Here is a 21,149-nt window from a genome sequence, read left to right on the forward strand (position 1 = left end):
AGACAGGGTTGTTTAAATTCCTTTTGTCTTGTTAATCTGGGTATTTTAAATATTAATTTCATTTAAGTTATCTGTTTTGTTGGGTTAAAAAGTTTCCAATAATTCCCTTTTTAAAATTTTTTGTGTGTCCTATTTCATTTTTATTTCAACAATTTAGTTTTCTCTCTTTTAAATAAAAAAAGCATAATGGCTAATAGTATATTAGTTTTTTCTATAAACTTAAGTTCCTAATCTTATCGATCAAGTTAATGGATGTGTTTTAAAATATTTTGTTTCTCTCCTTTGAGTGTTAGAAAATTTATTTTTGTATTTAGTTGGGAGTTGTTTTGTTTTTTCCATGTGTGTGTTTACATTGCTTGTCCGATTTATTTATTTATTCTTTCTCTCTTGTTGATGAAAGTGTTTGGAGATAAAAAAATTTTCCCAAAGGACTACTCTCTCTGCATCTCAAAAGTTTTCCTATGTTGTCTTGTCATTTTTTTTTTGATAAAATTATTCTTGATCTGATTTATTTGTGCTACCAATTCTTTAGAAGTAAATTATTTAAACTTGAATTCTTTAAATGCCCTTTTTTATTCTAATTTTTAGTACTTTATGGTCAATAAAGGTTATCTTTAATTTTTCTGCATTTATTTTTATGTTTTATATCCTAACACATGGTCATTTTCTGTAAAGATGCCATGCTCAGCTGTGAACTATTTATATTCTTTTCTGATTCAGTAATTACCAGAGATCTTTTCATATCTAACTTTTATGAATTTTATTCAGGTCCTTCTGAATTATCTTTTTATTTTTGTCTATATGTAATTCAATTAGCTTTTCCTTGGATACTTCGACATTTTGTGCATATATGTTAAAAACCAATATTATTTTATTGTCTATGATGCCTTTAAGCAAAATGGAGTCTCCTTGCATATCTCTTCAAACCATGTCTGTTTTTACTGTTACCTTGATCACCATCGTTACCCCTGACTATTTTGGATTTACCTGACGCATAACATTTTCTGCTGTAGCTCTTCATTTTAGCTCTGTGTGAATGTTTGCCTCGGTTGTTTTTTTGCAAATAGCATATTGTTGGATTTTTCTTTTTGATTGTTTTACTCCTTTCCTCTCCATGTTGTAAGTGAATTCATCCTGTTCATGTTTTGCTTTGATTGTTAATTGTGTATTTTCCTCCATTATTATCTACTTATGCTTTTTTTCTTTCTCCTTCCTTATCCTTCTTAATAGAGAAGGAAGTAGAGAAAGGGTATGAATGTGATCAATACAAGTAATCCGTAATTGATGCTAATTGTTCCAGTTTCTCTGCCCAGATCTCTGCTTCTTATGCTTTTTTATGCCCAATTCTCTGAAATTGAAGTTTGTTTTGCTTTTGATTGTTCTCTTTCCAACTCTACTAAACCACACTCCCTCCCCACTTGTTAACCTGTTGACTTTAATCTATTTGTATACCAACTGTGTATGTCCAGATAAGAATGAGGTTCCTGAGATGTTCACTTCTCCCTACATTTTTTTCTGTGTTTAATCTTATTGTGCACTCCAGTTATGAGAAATAGTAAGTTCCCACCCCTTTTTTCTCATTTTTTTCCTTGTAGATTTCATTTTGCCTCCCTCCACCCCCTTTTCAGAAACCAACAAAACAGAACAAAACCATTTCCTTCCTCTGCCAGGCCTTTTGTTTGTCTTATTTAACTCTTTCTGTCTCCCTAGAAGACAGTGGTATTTTGAAGGGGATGCAATCCTGTTTCTTCTCTCTTTATGAAATATGGGCATTTTATCATCTTTTAGCCCCTTCAAGTTGCCTAAATATATTTACCTTTCTTTTTAGCTTCTCTTATGTTTGCATTTCAGAATCTCTACTCAGTTCTCATCTTTTCATCACATGTTTGAAAAGGTCCATTTTCCCCCCTGTGGGATTATACCCAATTTTGTTGGGCAAGGTAGTCTTGGTTGTAGTTTTTTGCCTCTAGAATATCATAATGGAAGATTATATTTAAATTTTTGTGTGATCATGGCTGTGGTTCCTTGATACTTGAACTCTTTCTCACTGGTTGTGGTATTTTTCCTTTAACTTGGAAGTCCTTGATTTTGGCTGTAACATTCTTGGGAGTTTTTGGTTTGGGGTTGTGGATTTTGTATCGTAGTTTTGCCCTCTAATTCTAATAATCCTTGGAAGTTTTATTATTTCTTGAAATAATGACATCTGTTTTTTGTTTGTTTTTGGTCATGGTTTTCAGAGAGCTGAATAATTCTTTAATTATTTCCCCTATTTTTCAGTTCAGTCATTTTTGATGTATACACCTTACATGTTCCTCCAATTTTTCAGACTTTTACCTTTTTTCTAAAATTTCTTGTTGTCTAGTTAGCCATTGAGTTTTATTTGTTTCGCTCTTTTTTTTAAAGAGTTCACTATTTAGTTAAGGTTTTCTTCCTCTCTTCTTGTTTGTTTTCCTTCCTTCACACCTCTTACATTCAGTTCTAATATCATCTTTTATTTCTTGCATCATTTTTTTTTCCATAGCTATATCCATTTTCTTTTGGCTAAGCCTTTTTTTTTTTTTGCTGGAGGCAGTGCTTGTAGGGTTACTCTCTTCTTTTGGATTAAACTTTTGGGCTTTTCTTACCTATAGAATTTTTCATTGTATTCAGTGTTTGTATTTGTTGTTGTTGAGTAGTTCAGGTGTCTCTTTGTGATCCCTTTTGGAATTTTCTTGGCAAAGATACTGGAGTGGTTTGCCATTTTCTTTTTGATTCATTTTGCAGATGAGGAAACTGAGGCAAATAGAGGTGAGTGACTTCCTTAGGGTCACACTGCTACTAAGTGTCTCAGGCCAAATTTGAACTCAGGAAGATGAGTCTTTCTGACTTCAGGCAAGGTACTTTATTCACTGTGCCCCCTAGCTGCCTTTGACTCTATTTACTCATATTTAAAGACTCAGTTCAGAGACTGGGATTTTGGTGGGGTCAGGTTCAGATCACTTTGACCTTGGATGAGGGTGGGAGGAAAAGGGAATAGGTCCAGTTACTGTTCATCTGTTTGTCTGGGTGCTGCTCCTATTGCTTGCTGTTCTAGATGGAGTTGCTCAATTCCAGACTCTGATTCTCTTGACGGTCCAGTTCAGGTGCTGACTTGGCCCATCTCTCTCTCTCTCTCTTTCCACAGCCCCTTATTGGGAGTCGGTTCCTGACAAGCCTCAGGTGGATATTGGAGATCGTAGTAATATCCATTCTCCTATAACTCTCCCCTGTCCCATCCCCAGACTCTTAGCTGGTCTGTCCCTTACCACGGTTCACGGTGATGGTAGGAGTGTATAGCCGGGCCCTAGATAGCAATCAATAAGGGCTGGCTTTGTCCCCTGCTTCTCTTCTGACGGGTCAAGGCAAGGATCTTGCTGGCTTCATACATTTATTTCTTAAACTTAAACTAAATGCTTTCCAGCCTTCCTAATATCTCCTTCAGAGAGCCCATGGGTTTCATTCCCATTTATTGGTGTTTAAGCTGACTTCTCTGGTGTAACCTCTCTCCTTGTGCTGATGGACGTCAGTCCTCTGTCATGACACTTGCACTGGTTTCCCTGGTGTGAATCCTTTTTAGCATCTGCAGGCTTCTGACTTTTTTAGGCAATCACTAGACTAGTTGGAGAATCTTACTTCAGTATCTCTGTTACTGTTTTTTTAATTCACTTGTCTTGTGCCCTTTTTAGATACTTGCAGGGATGTTTGTAGGAAAGATACGCTCCTCTATGATGTTTTATTTTGCCATCCTAACCTGAGGTTCTGTTTCTTTTCTCATTACACATAACTTCCATGCAGACAATAGTCTAGGCTTGCTAACCTGTTTGGTCCTCCTTACATGCAATGCTCCATCTCCCTCCTTTGTGTCTTTGAACTTGCTGTCTTCTGTGCCTGAAATGCTTTACCTCTTCACCTCTGTTCTGAAGTCAGGAATGTCTGACTAAAAGTCTCAGTTTAAATGCCATCTTCCCTCAGAGGCCTTTTTCAGTCTTCCCAGATACTAGTGCCTCCCCTCTAAGTCCCTTGCATCTGCTCCATGTGTATATGTTGTCCTCCTCATTAGATTACAATCCCCTTGATGATGGAGATTGCTTTTTCTTTTTTCTTCTCACTGCTTAGTCTAGTGCCTGGAACCTAGTATGCACTTAAAAAATGCTTTTTGATCGCTGTCTATTTTATATACACTAATTTATGTTTATGTCGTCTCCCTGATAGAATGTAAGCTCTTTGAAGGTAGGGATGATTTTATTTTTTTTCCCCTCTGCATCCCTAGGACTATAGTGCCTGGTACATAGTAAGCGTTTAAACGTGCATTCATTGATTGACAGAAGATATATGGGAAGCCATGGACAAATATTGAATAGGATGAGCAGATTTGGAAAGGTTTTCTACTTTTATCAGTGGAAGGAATGCCCATCCTGATCAATTATGGTTCTTTTTACAGATCATCCATTTTTGACTGGGTAGGAGGCAGTATCTTAAAGGGACATGATGAGAGTGGTCTCAAGTAGAATGGATTCTATCCTTTGCTATTCACATTTGTCTGTGCTTAAATGGTGATTTAATGTTGGAGGAAATGGATGAAATTTCCAAGGGTAGCTGTTTGAGTGAAAGTGAGACATTGGGTTTGCTATAGATATCTCCATGCTCTGTTGTCACTGTTGTGTTTGTTTGGGGGTGTTTCCTAGATGATTATCTGAAAGTTCCACTTGGTATGATTTATATCAGGTTGGCTTCAAAGAATTTTAGGGAGCATGTTTTATTATTCTTTTAGCAGTCTTCACTAGCCTGCTTATTTACTTTAAGAGTATTGTTTATTTTAGCTGTAAACTCTGTCTCTTAAAGACTGACTGATTTCCATTAATATCAAGAAAGAGGGCAATATACTGTTCTCATTCTGCCTAGAGAAGACTATGGGGAATGGGTCTTTAAGAATGCTACAAGATTTCTCAGACATAATTGTCAAACCTTTTCATTTAAAAACTATGCTGTCTGATAACAGAAACAGATGAAAAATACTAGAATTTTAATAGCAGAAAACTAAATTGGGGGGTATTAAACTTCTTTCCCCATTGCCAATTGAGTAGTGTAGGGAATGTTTTCTTAGGAAACAAACAAAAACTATTTACCATGCCATATGATAATTATGTATTGAATATTGCATATTGAGAATAAAATTATAGTATAAAATTTTCATGTGCAAATAAATGAGCATTGGTATTTTGTGATTTTATTATTGCAGGGCCTACAGCAAAAGTTGAAGGAAGCTGATGATACGCACACGATGTTACAGCTAGAATGTGAAAAATACAAGTCTGTTCTTGCAGAAACAGTAGGAAATTATTTTTAATCCACATTGTTATGTTTTCACATGACTTAACTAACATCTAGTAGCATCTTAATATTTTTCCTTTAATGTGTATGTATTATAAAACAACTAACTTTTTTTCTTGTAGGAGGGGATTTTACAGAGATTACAGCGAAGTGTGGAGCAGGAAGAAAACAAATGGAAAATTAAAGTTGAAGAATCTCAAAAAGTTGTTAGACAGGTATTTGTCAAGAAGGATGCATAATGCTAGAAAAGATTATTAATATGTGAAGTGATTTGAAGTATTATAAACTAATATAACTCAAAACCTATTTAGAGAAAAAGTAAATCTTTTTAAAAAAAGTTAAGTGAATATCTATTTTCTTTAAAGGATATCCATACTTGAGTGGATTTCTGATTTCAGTGATGGAGGTGCTTCTTCCATTCATGTAGAGCCCATCCCCTACTTACCTCATGGGTGATTAATGTGTACTGATTTTTTAAAATAACCAATTGGCATTGAAGAAGGGAAGTTTCTACCTTTTGGGGAAAGTGGTAGCTAGTAATCTATCTCACTCATCCACCAGTAGAATTTGGAAGTTATAGTACTATTACATTCTGTTCATGTGGCATATACTCTGTTCTGTCTATTTTGCCTGTCCTATTCTGTAACAAAACCCATGATTTCTGTTCAGAGCATTGCTCTTATGTTTAAGCATTTTGGGTTTTTCAGTAAGCATATTAAAGGCTACCTTCTAATTTCTTGATTTAACAGATGAGGAAACTGATTCCCAGGGGGTTAAATGATTTGACCAAGATAACAGAGTGTAAATATTGGAGTTGGGATGTGAGCCCATTGTAACCCAGAAAAGGATTGCACTTACTCTCGGGTCAATGCTATGTAAATTTTTTAAAATTATTTATTTTTGACATTGTTTTTTTAAAATGTTGAGTTCCACATTCTCTTCCTTCCACACCCACTGAGAAGGCAAGCAGTAGGATATCAATTTCATATGGGAAATCATACAAAACATATTTCCATATTAGCCATGTCTCCAAAAAAGCAAGAAAAATTAAAAAGTCAGAAAAGTATACTTCAGTTTGCACTCAGTTAATCAGTTTTCTCTCTGGAGGTGGATAGCATTTTTTATCACGAATCCTTCTAATCGTCTTTGATCATTGTATTGATCAGAGTAACCAAGTCTTTTATAGTTGATCATCATTGCAATATTGCCTTTGCTTTGAACAGTGATCTTGTAGTTCTGCTCATGTCACTTTGCATGAGTTTGTGTAAGTCTTCCCAGGTTTTTTTGAAATCATCCTGCTCATCATTTCTTATAGTACAATAGTATTCTTCCACAATCAGATGCTACAACTTGTTCAGCCATTCCTCAGTTGACAGATATCCCCTTAATTTCCAATTTTTTGCCACCAAATAAATGCTGCTGTAGATAATTTTGTACATATTGGTCCTTTTCCTTTTTCTTTGCTATCTTTGGGATACAGACCTAGTAGTGGCATTGCTAGGTCGGAAGGTATACACAGTTTTATAACTCTTTGGGCATGGATTCAGATTGTTCTCCAGAATGGTTGGATTAGTTCACAACTCCACCATTTCATTAATGTACCTGTTTTTCCACATCCCCACTAGCATTTGTCATTTCTGATTGGTGTGAGGTGGTACCTCAGAGTTTGTTTTAATTTGAATAGTTGTTTTAATTTGAATTTTTATAATCAATAGTGATTTAGAAATGCTTTATAATTTTTAATTTTATATGTGTAGTTAAGAGAGTTTTCATCATAATATTGGTCAGCTTGAGAAAGATGAATGCCTAACTTTAGTTTAGGCTTCATTGTAATATGTAGTTTGACTCGAAGGAACTCATGGTAAGCAATTTGCAATGTTGCATTGGTTCTAAACTATATTGTAAGTAATTGTATAGTTACTGGTTGACTTGGGTATTTATGTTAGTATGATTTTTGATCTCTGTTTGAAATTGCAGATACATTTTTCATTAAGTTCTTTGAAACAGGAAGTAGAGAGATTAAGAGGAGAAAATAAAGAACTTGAAACTGTACGTACAGTTAAGTAAAATCACTTATCATCTCATTACTTGATACACTGGAGTGTCTTATACTGTTATCCTTAATAAGAATTGTGATTTTTTTAAAAGATTTTTTTTGTCTTAATTGTTAAGTGATGATACTCGAAGTAATTTTTGGGAGGGTAGCTTTATATTCAAGACTGGTATTATGAGTATAATTTTTTTGTTGTAGGGAAGCAACAAAAATAAAATCTTAATATCTAAGTATTTTTAACCTTTTTTTCTGTCTCTCTAGCTGAGAAGAGAGAGAGAACATTTGGAAAGTGAACTAGAGAAGGCAGAAATAGAACGATCTACTTATGTTTCGGAAGTTAGAGAGGTAAATGTAATTTCTCTCAACTATGTTGACCTTTTGAAATTAATTTTCTGACAAGTGAGATATTTCAGTATAAGATTTGGGAAGGTCATGGCTGAGGTTCTGTCTAGGTGGATATCCTAATAACTTAGCAGAAGAAAAATGGAACATCATAAGGAGATCAATTTTAAACTCTAAACTTCATTTCAGCTGAAAGATCTGTTGACTGAATTGCAGAAAAAACTTGATGATTCATATTCTGAAGCAGTAAGACAGAACGAAGAGCTAGATTTGGTAAGAAGTTTCTTCTCCACTGGGTATAAAATAGGCTCTCAAAATACTTGTTCTGGTATGTGGAGAAACCACCGAAACCTTTTCTTTCTGCTAACATCTTTAGCTTTGCACTTTTTTTCTAAATTATGATTATTTTGTATTCTGATGGCCCTTAAAATTATCTTCTTTTCTTAGCTCCTAACAATGGCATGTTTGCTTCCAACTCTTTTCATACCTTTTTTACATTTTATAAAGCCTAACTTTTCAGATACTGTTTTATTTTTATGTACAAAAATTATAAATATACAAATAAAGAATTGTTGAATTGCAAAGATATTCATAGGATCGTAAATTTTGAGCTAAAAGGGATCTTCACTAAATCTTTTAGATGTAGCTAATTGAGGACAATAAATGTGGAATTTTTGTTTGCATTATAGCTTGAAAGAAAATCTTCATATGTTTATAAGAAATATGCTCTATTCTTTTAGAAAAGAACACAACTATTTAGCTTATTAGCATATTTTTTCTATAATATATAGACCCATCTGGGAAGTGGGTCTGGAGGAAGCAAACCATACCACCTTTATACTGTCAAGGTGTCATTGAGAATACAAGTGGTGTATTTGGTGCTAAAATATATATAGACTCGAAGTATTACTAAGTTAGGTTAGTTATTCTGGGCCTTCTATACCATGAAAATCTATTATTGTATTAGAGTAAGATCTGATTCTTAAATGGATCCAAAATTTATGATTTGGATTGTCTTAGTTTTAAAGGTAGTAGGGGGCAGATGTTGCTGTATTTACTATATTTTTAACGAGTATTTTAGATCCTTCCTACCAGGTTTTATTTTTTGGTTTCCTTAAAAAACAAACAAACAAAAAACAAATCAACTTCTTTAAAGATAAGCTATGCTTTATTTAGGATTCCTTCATTCAACACTGCCAAAGTAGAACACTTGCTGTCTTCATTCACATGCAGTGATTTTTCCAACCATGCTTTTCTAGTTTTGCTACAGGAAGTGCTTGTGCCATTTTCTAGGAACAGTGTATCATCACTGAGCAGTGTTATACCAGCAAGCGATTCTCTGCTGTTTTCACTGAAGATGAAAGATATGTTTGTACTGTGTATTTTAAATTGCCATAATTCTATCCATCTCTGTCAGAAGGTTACAATGACTATGTAGTGATTATGACTGCCCTGTTGCTTGGGAGATTGTGCTACTGGACTATATAAAAAACTATTTTACTTTAATTACTAACTTACTCTAAATTGATATGTTTAAAAAATAATTTCTTCCATTTTTAGTAGAACTTTCCTTGAACTTCCAACCTCTTTGCACTTTATCTTTTCAATTACAATATATATTTATATTACAATGATATGATATATAATTATATCAGTTATTATGTATATATATTTGCTCAGAACTGATAACTTAGAGGAAGGAAATGGGTAATTACAAAAATATAGAATACCCATATTATCAAAAGGAGAAATAGACTAAATAACCCAGTATCAGAAGAAAAAACCTGAAGAAGTTGTAAATGAATTCCCAATGAAAAATCTTTTAGGACCAGTTGTATTCACATGTGAATTCTATTAAACATTCCAGTACCACGTAAGTTGTTTGCATTTGTAACAAAAGAAGACATTCTTTCAGTCTCTCTCTCTCTTTTTTTTTTTTTTACAATTTAATGATTATCAATTTAATATTTTATTTTTCCCCCAATTACATGTAAACACATTTTTAACACTCATTTTTTAAAATTTTAAGTTCCAAAATATCTCCCGTCCTCCCTCTCCTGCCCCTTACTGAGAAGGCACACAATTTGATACAGGTTATACATGTGTAGTCATGCATATTTCTATGTTAGTCATGTTGTGGAAGAAAACACAGGTGCCCCCCACAAACAAACAAGAAAAAGAAAGCTTAAAAAAGTATGCTTTGATCTGCATTCAGACTCTATCAGTTCTTTCTCTGGACTTGGATAGTTTTTATCATAAGTTCTTCAAAATTGTCTTGGATCATTGCATTGCTGAGAATAGTTTAGTCATTCACAGTTGATCATCATATAGCATCGCTCATTTCACTTTGCATCAGTTCATGTAAGTCTTTCCAGGTTTTTTGGAATGCATCCTGCTTGCCGTTTCTTATAGTACAGTATTATTTCGTCACAATCATATGCAACATCTTGTTGAGCCATTCCCCAATTGATGGGACTTCCCCTCAATTTCCAATTTTTTGCCGTCACAAAAAGAGCTGCTACAAATATTTTTGTACATATAGGTCCTTTTCCTTTTTGTTTTTTATCTCTTTGGGATACAGACCTAGGAGTGGTATTACTGAATCAAAGGACTTGCATGGGTTTTTGGGCATAGTTCCAAATTGTTTTCCAGAATGGCTGAATCAGTTCACACTCCACCACCAATGCACTAGTGTCTCATTTTTCCCGCATTCTCTCCAACATTTGTCATTTTCCTTTTCTGTCATATTAGCCAATCTGATAGGTATGAGGTATTACCTCAGAGTTGTTTTAGCTTGCATTTTTCTAATCAGTAGTAATTTAGAGCATTTTTTCATAAGATTATAGGCGGCTTTGATTACTTCACTGAAAACTGCCTATTCATATCCTTTGCTGAATTGGGGAATAACTTGTATTCTTATAAATTTGACTCAGTTCTCTGTATATTTGAGGAATGAGGCCTTTATCAGAAAACTTGTTTCAGAATTTATTTTCAAAGTTATGATAACTGTTTATTTCATTCCATCCTATTTCCCCTGTTTATCTTACTCTCTCTCTCCTTTCACCCTGTCTACTCTTAAAAGTATTTTTCCTTTCATCTTTCTTACTGCTTACATTTATTTTTTTTGTATCATCCCATCATATTCAACTCACACTCATGCCCTTTGTTTATGTATACTTCTTCTAACTGCCATAATAATGAGAAAGTTCTTATGAGTTACAAGTATCATCTTCCCATGTAGAAATGTGAACAGTTCAACCTTATTGAATCCCTTATGATTTCTCTTTCCTGTTTACCTTTTTATGCTCCTTTTGAGTCTTGTATTTAAAAGTGAAATTTTCTATTTAGCTCTGGTCTTTCCATCATGTATGCTTGAAAGTCCTGTATTTCATTAAATGTCCATTTTTTCCCTTGAGGGATTATAGTCAGTTTTTCTGGATAGGTGATTCTTGGATGTGATCTTAGCTTCTTTGCCCTCCAGAATATTGTATTCCAAGCCCTCTGATCTTTTAGGGTAGAAGCTCCTGACTATAGCTCCACAATATTTTAATTATTTCTTTCTGGTTGTTTGCAATATTTTCTCCTTGACTTGGGAGCCCTGGAATTTGACTATAATATTCTTAGGCATTTTCATTTTGGGATCTCTTTCAGGAGGTGATTGGTGGATTCTTTCAATTTCTGTTTTACTCTCAGGTTTGTAGAATATCAGGGCAATTTTCCTCGATAATTTCTTGAAAGGTGATCTCTAGGTTCTTTTTTTGATCATGATTTTCAGGTAGTCCAGAAATTCTTAAATGGTCTCTCCTGGATCTGTTTTCCAGTTCAGTTATTTTCCCAGGGAGATGTTTCACATTTTCTCCTGTTTTTTTTCTCCCATTCTTTTGATTTTGTTTTATTGTTTCTTGATGTCTTATGGAGTCAGTAGCTTCCTCTGCCTCAATTCTGATTTTTAAGGAATTATTTTCTTTAGTGGGCTTTTGTACCTCCTTTTCCATTTGGCTAATTCTTTGGCTAATTCTTCAGTGAATTTTTGTAGCTCTGTTTCCGTATGGCCAATTCTGTCTCCTTTACCAAGCTGTTGACTATTGGTTCATGATTTTCTTGTATCACTATCATTTCTTTTCCGAGTTTTTCTCCTCTCTCTCTTATTTGATATTTAAAATCCTTTTTGAGCTCTTCTGGTAATTCTTTTTGGGCCTGAGACCAAGTGTTTGAGGCTTTGAATGTAGCCGTTTTGACTTTGTTGTCCTTTTGAGCTTGTGTTTGATCTTCCCTGTCACCATAGTAATTTTATATGGTCTGGTTCTTTTTTTGTTCTTTGCGTATTTTTCCAGCTTATTTCTTAACTCTACCTTAAAGTGAGGCTGTACTCCTAGGGTGGAGGGGCCACTGTCCCAAGCTTCAGGCCTTTTTTTTTGCTGGACAGTGGAGTTAAGTGACTTGGCTAGGGTCACACAGCTAATAAGTGTTATGAGTCTGAGGCCGGATTTGAACTCATGTCCTTCTGAATCCAGGGCTGGTACTCTGTTCACTGTGCCACCTAACTGCCCCCTGCTTCAGGCCTTTCTTGCTGCTGATCTCAGAGCTAGTTCTGGGTTTTCAGTTCTTCCAAGGTGGTATAATCTAAGGAGAGGTGTGTTTACTACTCTCCTGGCCTGTGTACTGGTCTTTGAGTGACCATAAGCATCCTTTTAGCACCCTTCTCTATCCTGGAATTGTCACTGCTCCTCTGCACTTGCAACCTTTGGTATGCTAGTACTCCTCTTCACCCTGCAACTGAGATCTGGATCTGCATATGGGCAATGAAACAGAGTCCTGCACTAAGGCCAGCAAAGAGCCCCCTTTAATCTTCTTCTGATCACTTGTCTGACCCCCTTGTCACTTGTGACCTGAGAGCTTTGGAGGCCACTGCTGCCAGTTTAGTTGTCCCCAAGACCTTCTGCTATTTTGCCATGGTGTTTCCTATACTGGACCATATTCCACTCTTACCCCAGTTCGATAGACCTTTCCTGCTGACCTAAGTTGTATTGGGCTGGCAAATTGTTTTACTCTATCCTTTTGTGGGTTCTGTCACTCCAGAATTCACTTTGAGGCATAGTTATTTGGAGGGGAATTTGGGAGAACTCAAGTGAGACCCTGCCATTTCTCTGCCATCTTGGCTCTCTGTGCACTTTAGCAAGTTGTATAACATGAGATCTGTAGAATTGCAGTTTTAGTTTGCATGGTTCTTGATAGTTACCTCTTTTTTGTCTGCCCCTTCTTTTGAGCTTAAAGCCAAATAACCTAATTATTGCCTTTATAAGCAACATCAACCAAAAATGTACACCCAGAGTTTGTATGACCATAATAATATATATAAATAAAATCATCCTAGATTAGTGAAGCTAACTGCTACCCACAAAGCATTCATATTATCTACAGTATAACTGATAAGTATTCATTGGTACGTCTTCCACTCAAAAATTCCCCGTTACGGCAAGGAGATATGAATGAAAAGCTGGAAACAATGTATTTAAATTTGAGGACCTCAAACTAGGTTTCAGATCCTACCTTCCAGTGAACTTCTGAAATATCTTTCTTATATGCCTCTATTTTGAGGTTCCTAAGTAACAAGAGGACTGTCTTGAGCATTTTTCATGCTTGGAGCTTTTTGTACAAAATATGAATGAGAGGAAGCATAGCTTAGTGGATAGAAGGAAGTCAGGAGGACTTAAGTTTCAAATATTGCCTTTGAGACACAGTAGATGTGTGACTAAGACTTTAAGTTATAGACAAACTGTTAATCTATGTGGATGGAGGGAATTTCCACAATTGGGGAGTACCCAATACACAAATAAAATGGATGACGTGTGTGCGCGCATATGTGCAAATGTATAGTGGGATTAACATTGATTTTATTATGTTTCTTATGTAATATATTGTGGATTTACTGAGAATAGTAATCAGAGATGAAAGGAGAATATTTTAAAGTGAATCACAAGACTCCTCTGTTGGAATTAAGATTATTTTTAAACTTTGTGAAAACTCTGACTTTAATCAAGAACTCATACAGTTTAAGAAGACCATTTTAAGAAAATAGTGTAATTTGGGCCAGTGTGTGTATAATACTACTTTTTCTAGTTGTCACCATAATGAAGTTTTAAATAGTAATACTTTGCACTTTCTCAAGGTTTCACCTTACTGGAATATTGAAATTAGCCCTCTGATATTTAGTTTAAATATATTCTTATTAATTAACATTACATTTATTCCATTTTTGGTAGTCTTTCTAGTTCAAGTGAGTCTTTAATGTACCCAATCAGATTAGACTGTGTTTTCAAAAGCAGTTATTTTAGATAATCTAAATAGCTGCTTCATGAATAGTGAATGAAAATATCTTCTTAAGGCATTTTCCTCATTTTGTTTTTGCATTTGCGATTTTCTACCCTTTCTAAATACTTTATTCCTATGGCTTTCTTTTCTTGTATTTAGTATTACAGATGGAGCCACCTCTGCTTAGCTTTCCTGTACATCTATCTGGTGCAGCATATTGACTAATGCCTTGTTTATAGTGACAGTTAATGATCACATTCCATGGGCAGTTATTGAGGCACTGGCTTAATCTGAGAAGAATACAAATTAATTTCATCATGGTCTTGCTTTATGTTCACAGCTGAAAACACAATTAAGTGAAACACTTACAAAACTTAAAATGGAACAAAATGAAAGACAGAAAGTAGCCGGTGACCTGCATAAGGTAACAAAGTTCTTCATATTGAAGGTTAATTTTCATTAACGTCTAAATCCTAAACAGGTTCAAAGTAAGCTCCTCAGTTTTGAATTTTCATTGGCTGTGCAGTTTTAAATCTATGTTTTATGCTTTGGTTTGTTTTTCAGAGATCTTTCTTAAGAACATTCATTTTGTTACAAATTTCAAAGCAATTTATTAAGTTACTGTTTAGGGTACTTAAAAGTTATTCTTTAACAGACCTTTTTTAAGCTGCCCATACTTAATCTAATGCATCCATTTTTTTTTGGACTGTGTATAGGTCCTTGTTTATAAAGCATATTCTGTTATATTTACCTCAAGTATAGAACTAGAAGATATGTATGCAGATGGTATATATCAGCAGTATATTCCTTCCATTCATTATTTCTGTATAGAATTGAATTCCATTTGATCAGCCTGACATGTAGAGAAATCTTACTTGTGACAAGTTTCACTTATCTTGGTTTAACAGTTGCTGCTTTATATGTAACACTTGCATTGAAATATGTTCATATCAGTTTTCAGCTTGAGCTACAAGGGTATTCATGGAATAGATGCTTGATTGCCTTTCATAGTTGAGGATAATATCAAGGGTAGCTTTTGCTGGCATTACACTCTGAAATTATTTCATAAGGTTAGTGAATGCAAGGTTTTTTTTTTTTTTAATGATATAGAAGCTTAAGGGCATGTTTTTAAATCTTTTAAATATCTTAAAACACAAATTTAAAAAGCTTTTCTTTGATACTTTTCTCTGAACAAACTTTAATAAGTGCCTGTGTCAGTATCTTTTCATTAAAGCCTCTTGATTCCATTAAATTGACTTTAAGTTATTGTTGATTTAAGTAAAAGTAGTTAATGTTGTTCAGAGGAGATGTCATTGAAGGCAGGAGTATTTGTCTAGACTCTTGATTTCATGTCAAGCTCTTATTTTGTCAAAAATACTGTTTATCCTTTAATAATTGCTGACTTGTCTCTTGTAATTTTTTATAGGCTCAGCAATTGTTGGATCTTATTCAGTCAAAAATAGCAAAAGGTGCTGGAGATACCAGTATTATTGAAAATAGTGATATTTCTTCAGAAGTGGTATGTATTTTCTTCAAGCTTCTTTCTTTAGGGACTAATTGCATTGTCATCTCTATGAATGATGTTCACTTCAAAAACCCAACTGTGACTAGAAAAAATCCTCTGAAAAAATAATCTGTTACCAGCAATTATGTTGAACTCAAATTCACTGTCTTATTAGAAAGTAATCCCATCTTTTAAATTTCTTACACTTGAATTGCAGCTATTGGGTAACTTCTGCTTTTGATATTTTTGTTTACTTTTTTAAAGATTGATATAGTGCTGCAGTTGAGGTTACTTAGAGACTGAAAGATAGCACTACTAAATCCTTGTTTGTTTGGTGAAGTAGAGAGACAAAGATATTAGGGAAGGGAAGGAGCAGATTCATATTGGTAGCTATTTTGCCTGTAGTTTTAGTTTGTGAAGATACTTCAGTCTTGGTTTGGTTGGGACCATGCATTAAACAATATGAAAGGCTGCTCTGGTTCTCTCTCAGTCCCTCCATCCACCTGCATTTTCATGTATACCCACTAAAGCTTTTATAGTTGTGAGTATCTGGGGTTACTACTGATGGATCAGGCTAATGCTTCCTTTTGGAGTAAGGTAGAAGTAAGTAAAGTGATATAGCATCAGATCTCATTATTTTTCTATCAGAGATCTGTTCTCAATCAGTCAGTATTTTTTGTAAACAACAATTTTTCACATCACAATGTCTCCATCCAAATGAAGTTGTAATATATCATAATGAAGCAATTTTTAATGTGTAGTTAAATAATTAAAATAGAATTCTATCTTTTGGATATCTTATCCTGAAGACATTGACATTCACATCTGTTGTGGTAAAGAACAAACAGCAAATTAATGAATAAGAGTTCAGTTCATATTTTGATAAGGTGTGTGTGGTGAAAAGAGCACTGGAATTTTGTCAGACCTGTATTCTGATCTTAATTCTACTGCTGAACAGCTGTGTGAACATGGGCAAGTAACCCCTGGGTTTAAGTTTTCTTTATTTACAAAATGAAGATCTTTGGGCTAAATAGTCTGTCTTTTTCTGACCTAACTTTTTTTTTTTACTCTAAATATATTAGAAGCTTCTTAGTTCATGTTAAAGCGTTTATCCATTTTGATTTAAAAGTTGGATTGCAGTTTTAAAAAACATAAACAGGGGCAGCTAGGTGGCGCAGTGGATAGAGCATTGGCCCTGAAGTCAGGAGGACCTGAGTTCAAATCCAGCCTCAGACCAAACACTTGACACTTACTAGTTGTGTGACCCTGGGCAAGTCACTTAACCCCAATTGCTCTCTAAAAAATAAATAAATACATAAATAAACATAAACAAGCATAACTGATAAGACTAGGGAAATAGGCATTATTTTCTTTGTAGTTTAAATGGAAAATCTGAAAAGAAGTTCTAATCCATTAATCCAAAGTAATGGGCTTGCCAAAGAGTTTTTTTAAATGCCTATTATAATATAGTCAGATGAAGTCTGAAAATTCCCTTATTCCCAACCGACATTCTTTATTGTGATTTTTGGAAGAGATTTTGACTTTCCTTTTAATGTCTAATCTAGCACAGTACTTTACATGTAGTAGATGCTTAATAAATTGTTGAATGAATGAGTGATTTGTATTGGTGGCTAGTTTGTTAATCTTGGTTTTGAACAGCCTGCTTTGATTATGACTCAAATGCATTTCCTCGAATGCTGTGTCATCAGTGCAGTACTTGATATAAGGACCATCTTGGCCCCACAGAGTATCTCGGATTTTGATACTTGGGTTCAAATGTATTTAAATTAAATAGGTGAATTTAAGATATTTATTCTGTGCAAAATGAAAATACACTAGGAAATTTGCTGATTGTTTAACAGAGAAATGAAATGAAGCTGTTGACTCACTGTTTAAAAAGTAAATCAAAGCAAGTGCCCTACTATTCATAGGAATTGATTCACTTGCTTTATCTTTGCTTTGGTCAAACACTTTTATGTTGTGCATTAGTGATAAAGGTTTCTGAGCCTGTCTACCTTATCACCATCCTTTGAAACATAACTATTGTATTTTCCATGCACATGATTCTTGTGATTTTTTTTTAGCTTACTCATAATATCTTAAAGATAAAATCAATATAAATTATTTCTGGGTATTGTTTAGAAATTGTTTTGCTTCAAATTGTAAGTAAAATTTTTTTGTTTGTTTTTTGCCTTTGAATCCTTTCTTTTAGGAGTCTTCTGAGAAAGAGACAATATCTATAAGTCTATACCAGACTCTAATACAGTTGCAGCAGCTATTCCAGGCAGTAAACCAACAGCTCACAAAGGAATAAGAAAACTTTCAGATAGTAGGTAAGAAATTAATAAAGAATGCTGCACAACTTATTGGTAGGTGTTGCATGACAATTATTTTAATATAAGTAAACATCCATTAAAATCAGACAGGATTTATTGCAGCAGCACTTTTAGAACTATTTAACTTGGTGTCATCAAAATAAGTTTGGATATGGGATCTGATGACTTTCAGTTCTTTGAGGGAAATAATCCTATGACCAAATTTCCTTTCCTTTGGTGTTGCCTGAGGACTTATGACTTACCAGAAAACGCCTGGAATTTTTAGTTCCAACTTAACTTTGTTTTGCTATAATTCTTTGTCTACTTCGAGCTAGGGTTTGCCTTTTTTGATGAAGGTTTTATTCATTTCCATGATTCCTGAAGCTTTGCAGTGTTTCTATTGGTTTATTCTAATCTTGGTGTTGGTAATACCATGTGATTCTAAAATAACATTAGGGAATTATGCTGTGCTGGTGACGTAAAATATGTCGTACAATTTTGTAGTTATTTAGCCTGTTTTGTTTTGTTTTTTAAATTAAAGATTGGTGTGAATATCACTTTGAAATTTCTCTGTTTAACAATTTTAGCTTTCTATAGGATATGCCAAGAGAATTATTTCTCTTTGACTTACGAAAATAGATGCTTTTAGTTAAAGTTAAGCCTATTATTGTTAAATGAGTAGTAGTGTGATATTTTCTTAAATGCCCTGTTAAGCTGATTTGTTTTGGTATTTTTGGAAAGATATTCTTTTTGGCCTGAGAGATTCAATTAACTATAGGTAAAACTAATAATGTCCAGGTGAGCTCCATGCACCAAGTTTTCTGTACACTTTGTATGTACTAGGCTTTTAGGATGGTTCTCCGGAGACCCCGAAAGGTATGTTTATTCCAGAAAAACCATGACATCTATGGTCTGCTGGTTATAAGTCTTCTATATTGTAGGTGGATCTGAGTTCATTAAGGAGCCAGACACTCAAATTCTTTTCATAGGAGCACCAGTGTCATTTAAAGTTCTTATTTCTTACAGTGGCACCGATGACTCTCTATGACTAAATCTGCTCTGTTAATGGGAAGGAACATTCTGTCCCACTTTTAAAGAATGACCTACCTCTTTCTGCCTATCTTAAAATTCCCCTATTTTTAAAATTGAAAAGTTAGCTTTGTTAAAAACCTATGGATTCAGGGTTTTTTTTTATGTTTATTTGTTTTTGTTAACTGTTGTTAAGCTTATGATAATGTTTTTAAAACTGAAAAGATAGGCTCAATATTACTTCAAACATAATTAAAAAATACCCATTACTAGACCCAAGTAAGTTGTGAACATATGGTATATTCAACAGTTTTCTTTTGACTACATCTCCTTTCTTTGTTTTGAATGGATGTATTTCCTTTCTTTTGCAGAATGACATCACTGGGAAACTTAAACTGTTCATTTGAGGATAGCAGAAGGCATTGTATTATATTTTGCCAAATTAAAGCCTTATTTATGTTTTCACCCTTTCTACTTTGTCAGAAACACTGAACAGAGTTTTGTCTTTTCTAATCCTTGTTAGACTACTGATTTAAAGAGAGAAATAAAAACCTCAACTCTGTAGACACCTTCAGAGTTTAGTTTTATAATAAAAACTGTTTGGATAATTAGACCTTTACATTTCAGAAGATAAACATGTAATCTTTTATCTTATTTTGCTCAATAAAGTTTCAAAAGATTACAAGGCTCTAAAATGCTAACATTTTAATACTGATGTTGTACACTGTTTTACTTAACATTTTGGGGAGTAGCAGCCTCTGACTTCAACCTCAAGTAAACACTTTTTTTGTTGTTGCTCATGTTATCAGTTTTTGTACTGGTATCAGCAAATAAAGGGATGCTTATTATTCAAACATGACTTCTATTTTTATTTTGTTCAAATAATTATTTTCCACTCTTACAATGTGTATCTACACATAATCTAAAGGCAAAATCATTTGTTGAAATAATCACTCAATTAGAAAGCTACCAAGTTAACTATTACTTCTTTCTTTTCTATGACATTGCTCCCTTCTTCCTTATCCTGCTTTCCCTCTTCCATCCAAAAAATTATGTCAGGTAGAGCTACTCTACTTTTTACTCATCTGCTCTTAAAAGTGACTTTCTTGCCTATGCTCCCATTTAAGGATAGCATTGTTAATGTGCAGTGCCTCATTTCCACTGGCTAACCAAGCCCTATTATTAGGGAGAAGAAGAGAGTGAATGAATGAAAAAGCCTTTGATAAGTGTTTACTAAGTGCAATGCACTGTGCTAAGTGCTGGGGATATGAATAGAAAAATACAACAGCCCCTGTTTTCAAGGAGCTCATATTTCATTGGGGATCAACATGTAGAGGTGGTTTTAGCTGCAAGTCAAAAGGAAAGGCCAGTGGTCCTTAGAATGTAGTGGCAAAGCAGAAGGTAAAACATCTTTAATTGGCATTTCCATAGATAAATATCATATCAGTTTCTGATGTCAAACCATTTGACCATATCAAGGATACTGGCAAGAACTTTCTCTTCTGAGTCTTTAGTAGCTAAGGAACTGCAGCATCTGCAGGAGCAGTTTCCAGTTCTCAACTTCACAAGGGTTTTTTCCCTCTGTGATGGCTATGGAAGTTGAGATGGAAGCAGGGCCAGTGGTCTAGGGAGACACTGGTATTTCCTGGGCTCTTGAGTTCCAGGTCCAGAGCTTTCTCTACTTGAATCTGAGAAGAGATGGTAGTTGAGGGTGGTGGCAATGGTTTGACCTGCTTATGCTTCAGCTAAGCTGGGTTGTTGGACTCATTTGAAATAGGAGGGAAGGAGAACATACCCCACTTCACCCAACACCTCTCATTTTGATCAAAATGGTGGATCCCAACTCTAATGGATCTGGGATTGCACACAACCCCCATCCCCTGCCTCCCCATCTCTGATGACTAGAAAGAGTGTATACTGCATTATCAGATGCTACAAAACTACTTTCACAGGGAGTCAGAGTGATGTATAGAAGAATTTTTATTTCCCAGTGAATGGGGGGGAGTATGAGCGATTTGAGTAACAAGATGGAGGACTAGACATTTTATCTGATTATCACCATGTCACAACTCAAACAGGAATTATATAGAAGATATAAAGCAATTTCAGCTGTTTCCATGGTTTAGGACATCAAGAACCCAAATAAGGCAAAAATCCAAAGGACTAACAGAAAACTAATAATTCCTAACCTCTAACACTTGACATTGTTACCCACCACTACTATGCTCTGGTAGCAGGGCTGCAC

General features: G+C 34.5%; 1 protein-coding gene across 9 annotated transcripts in view; it reads left to right on the forward strand.

Annotated features, from left to right (window-relative positions):
- The window catches only part of KTN1 (kinectin 1), a 147,930-nt gene extending 128,172 nt beyond the window's left edge, over positions 1-19,758 (forward strand). For 5 of the 9 annotated variants that reach the window (XM_027842869.1, XM_027842870.1, XM_027842868.1 and 2 more), the window contains 8 exons: positions 5,258-5,347; positions 5,472-5,564; positions 7,327-7,398; positions 7,664-7,747; positions 14,397-14,480; positions 15,483-15,575; positions 17,773-17,893; positions 19,276-19,758. In XM_027842869.1, coding sequence (XP_027698670.1) covers positions 5,258-5,347; positions 5,472-5,564; positions 7,327-7,398; positions 7,664-7,747; positions 14,397-14,480; positions 15,483-15,575; positions 17,773-17,874 — 618 coding nt within the window. In that variant the 3' untranslated portion in view covers positions 17,875-17,893; positions 19,276-19,758. Of the gene's footprint in view, positions 1-5,257; positions 5,348-5,471; positions 5,565-7,326; positions 7,399-7,663; positions 7,748-7,933; positions 8,018-14,396; positions 14,481-15,482; positions 15,576-17,772; positions 17,894-19,275 lie in introns of all 9 variants that reach the window. The other 4 variants (XM_027842862.1, XM_027842864.1, XM_027842867.1 and 1 more) reach the window with 1 other exon arrangement.
- Positions 19,759-21,149: the final 1,391 nt, after the last annotated feature.

The sequence above is a fragment of the Vombatus ursinus genome, unplaced genomic scaffold (assembly GCF_900497805.2).
Source record: "Vombatus ursinus unplaced genomic scaffold, bare-nosed wombat genome assembly UNPS02014893.1, whole genome shotgun sequence".
NCBI lineage: Eukaryota > Metazoa > Chordata > Mammalia > Diprotodontia > Vombatidae > Vombatus > Vombatus ursinus.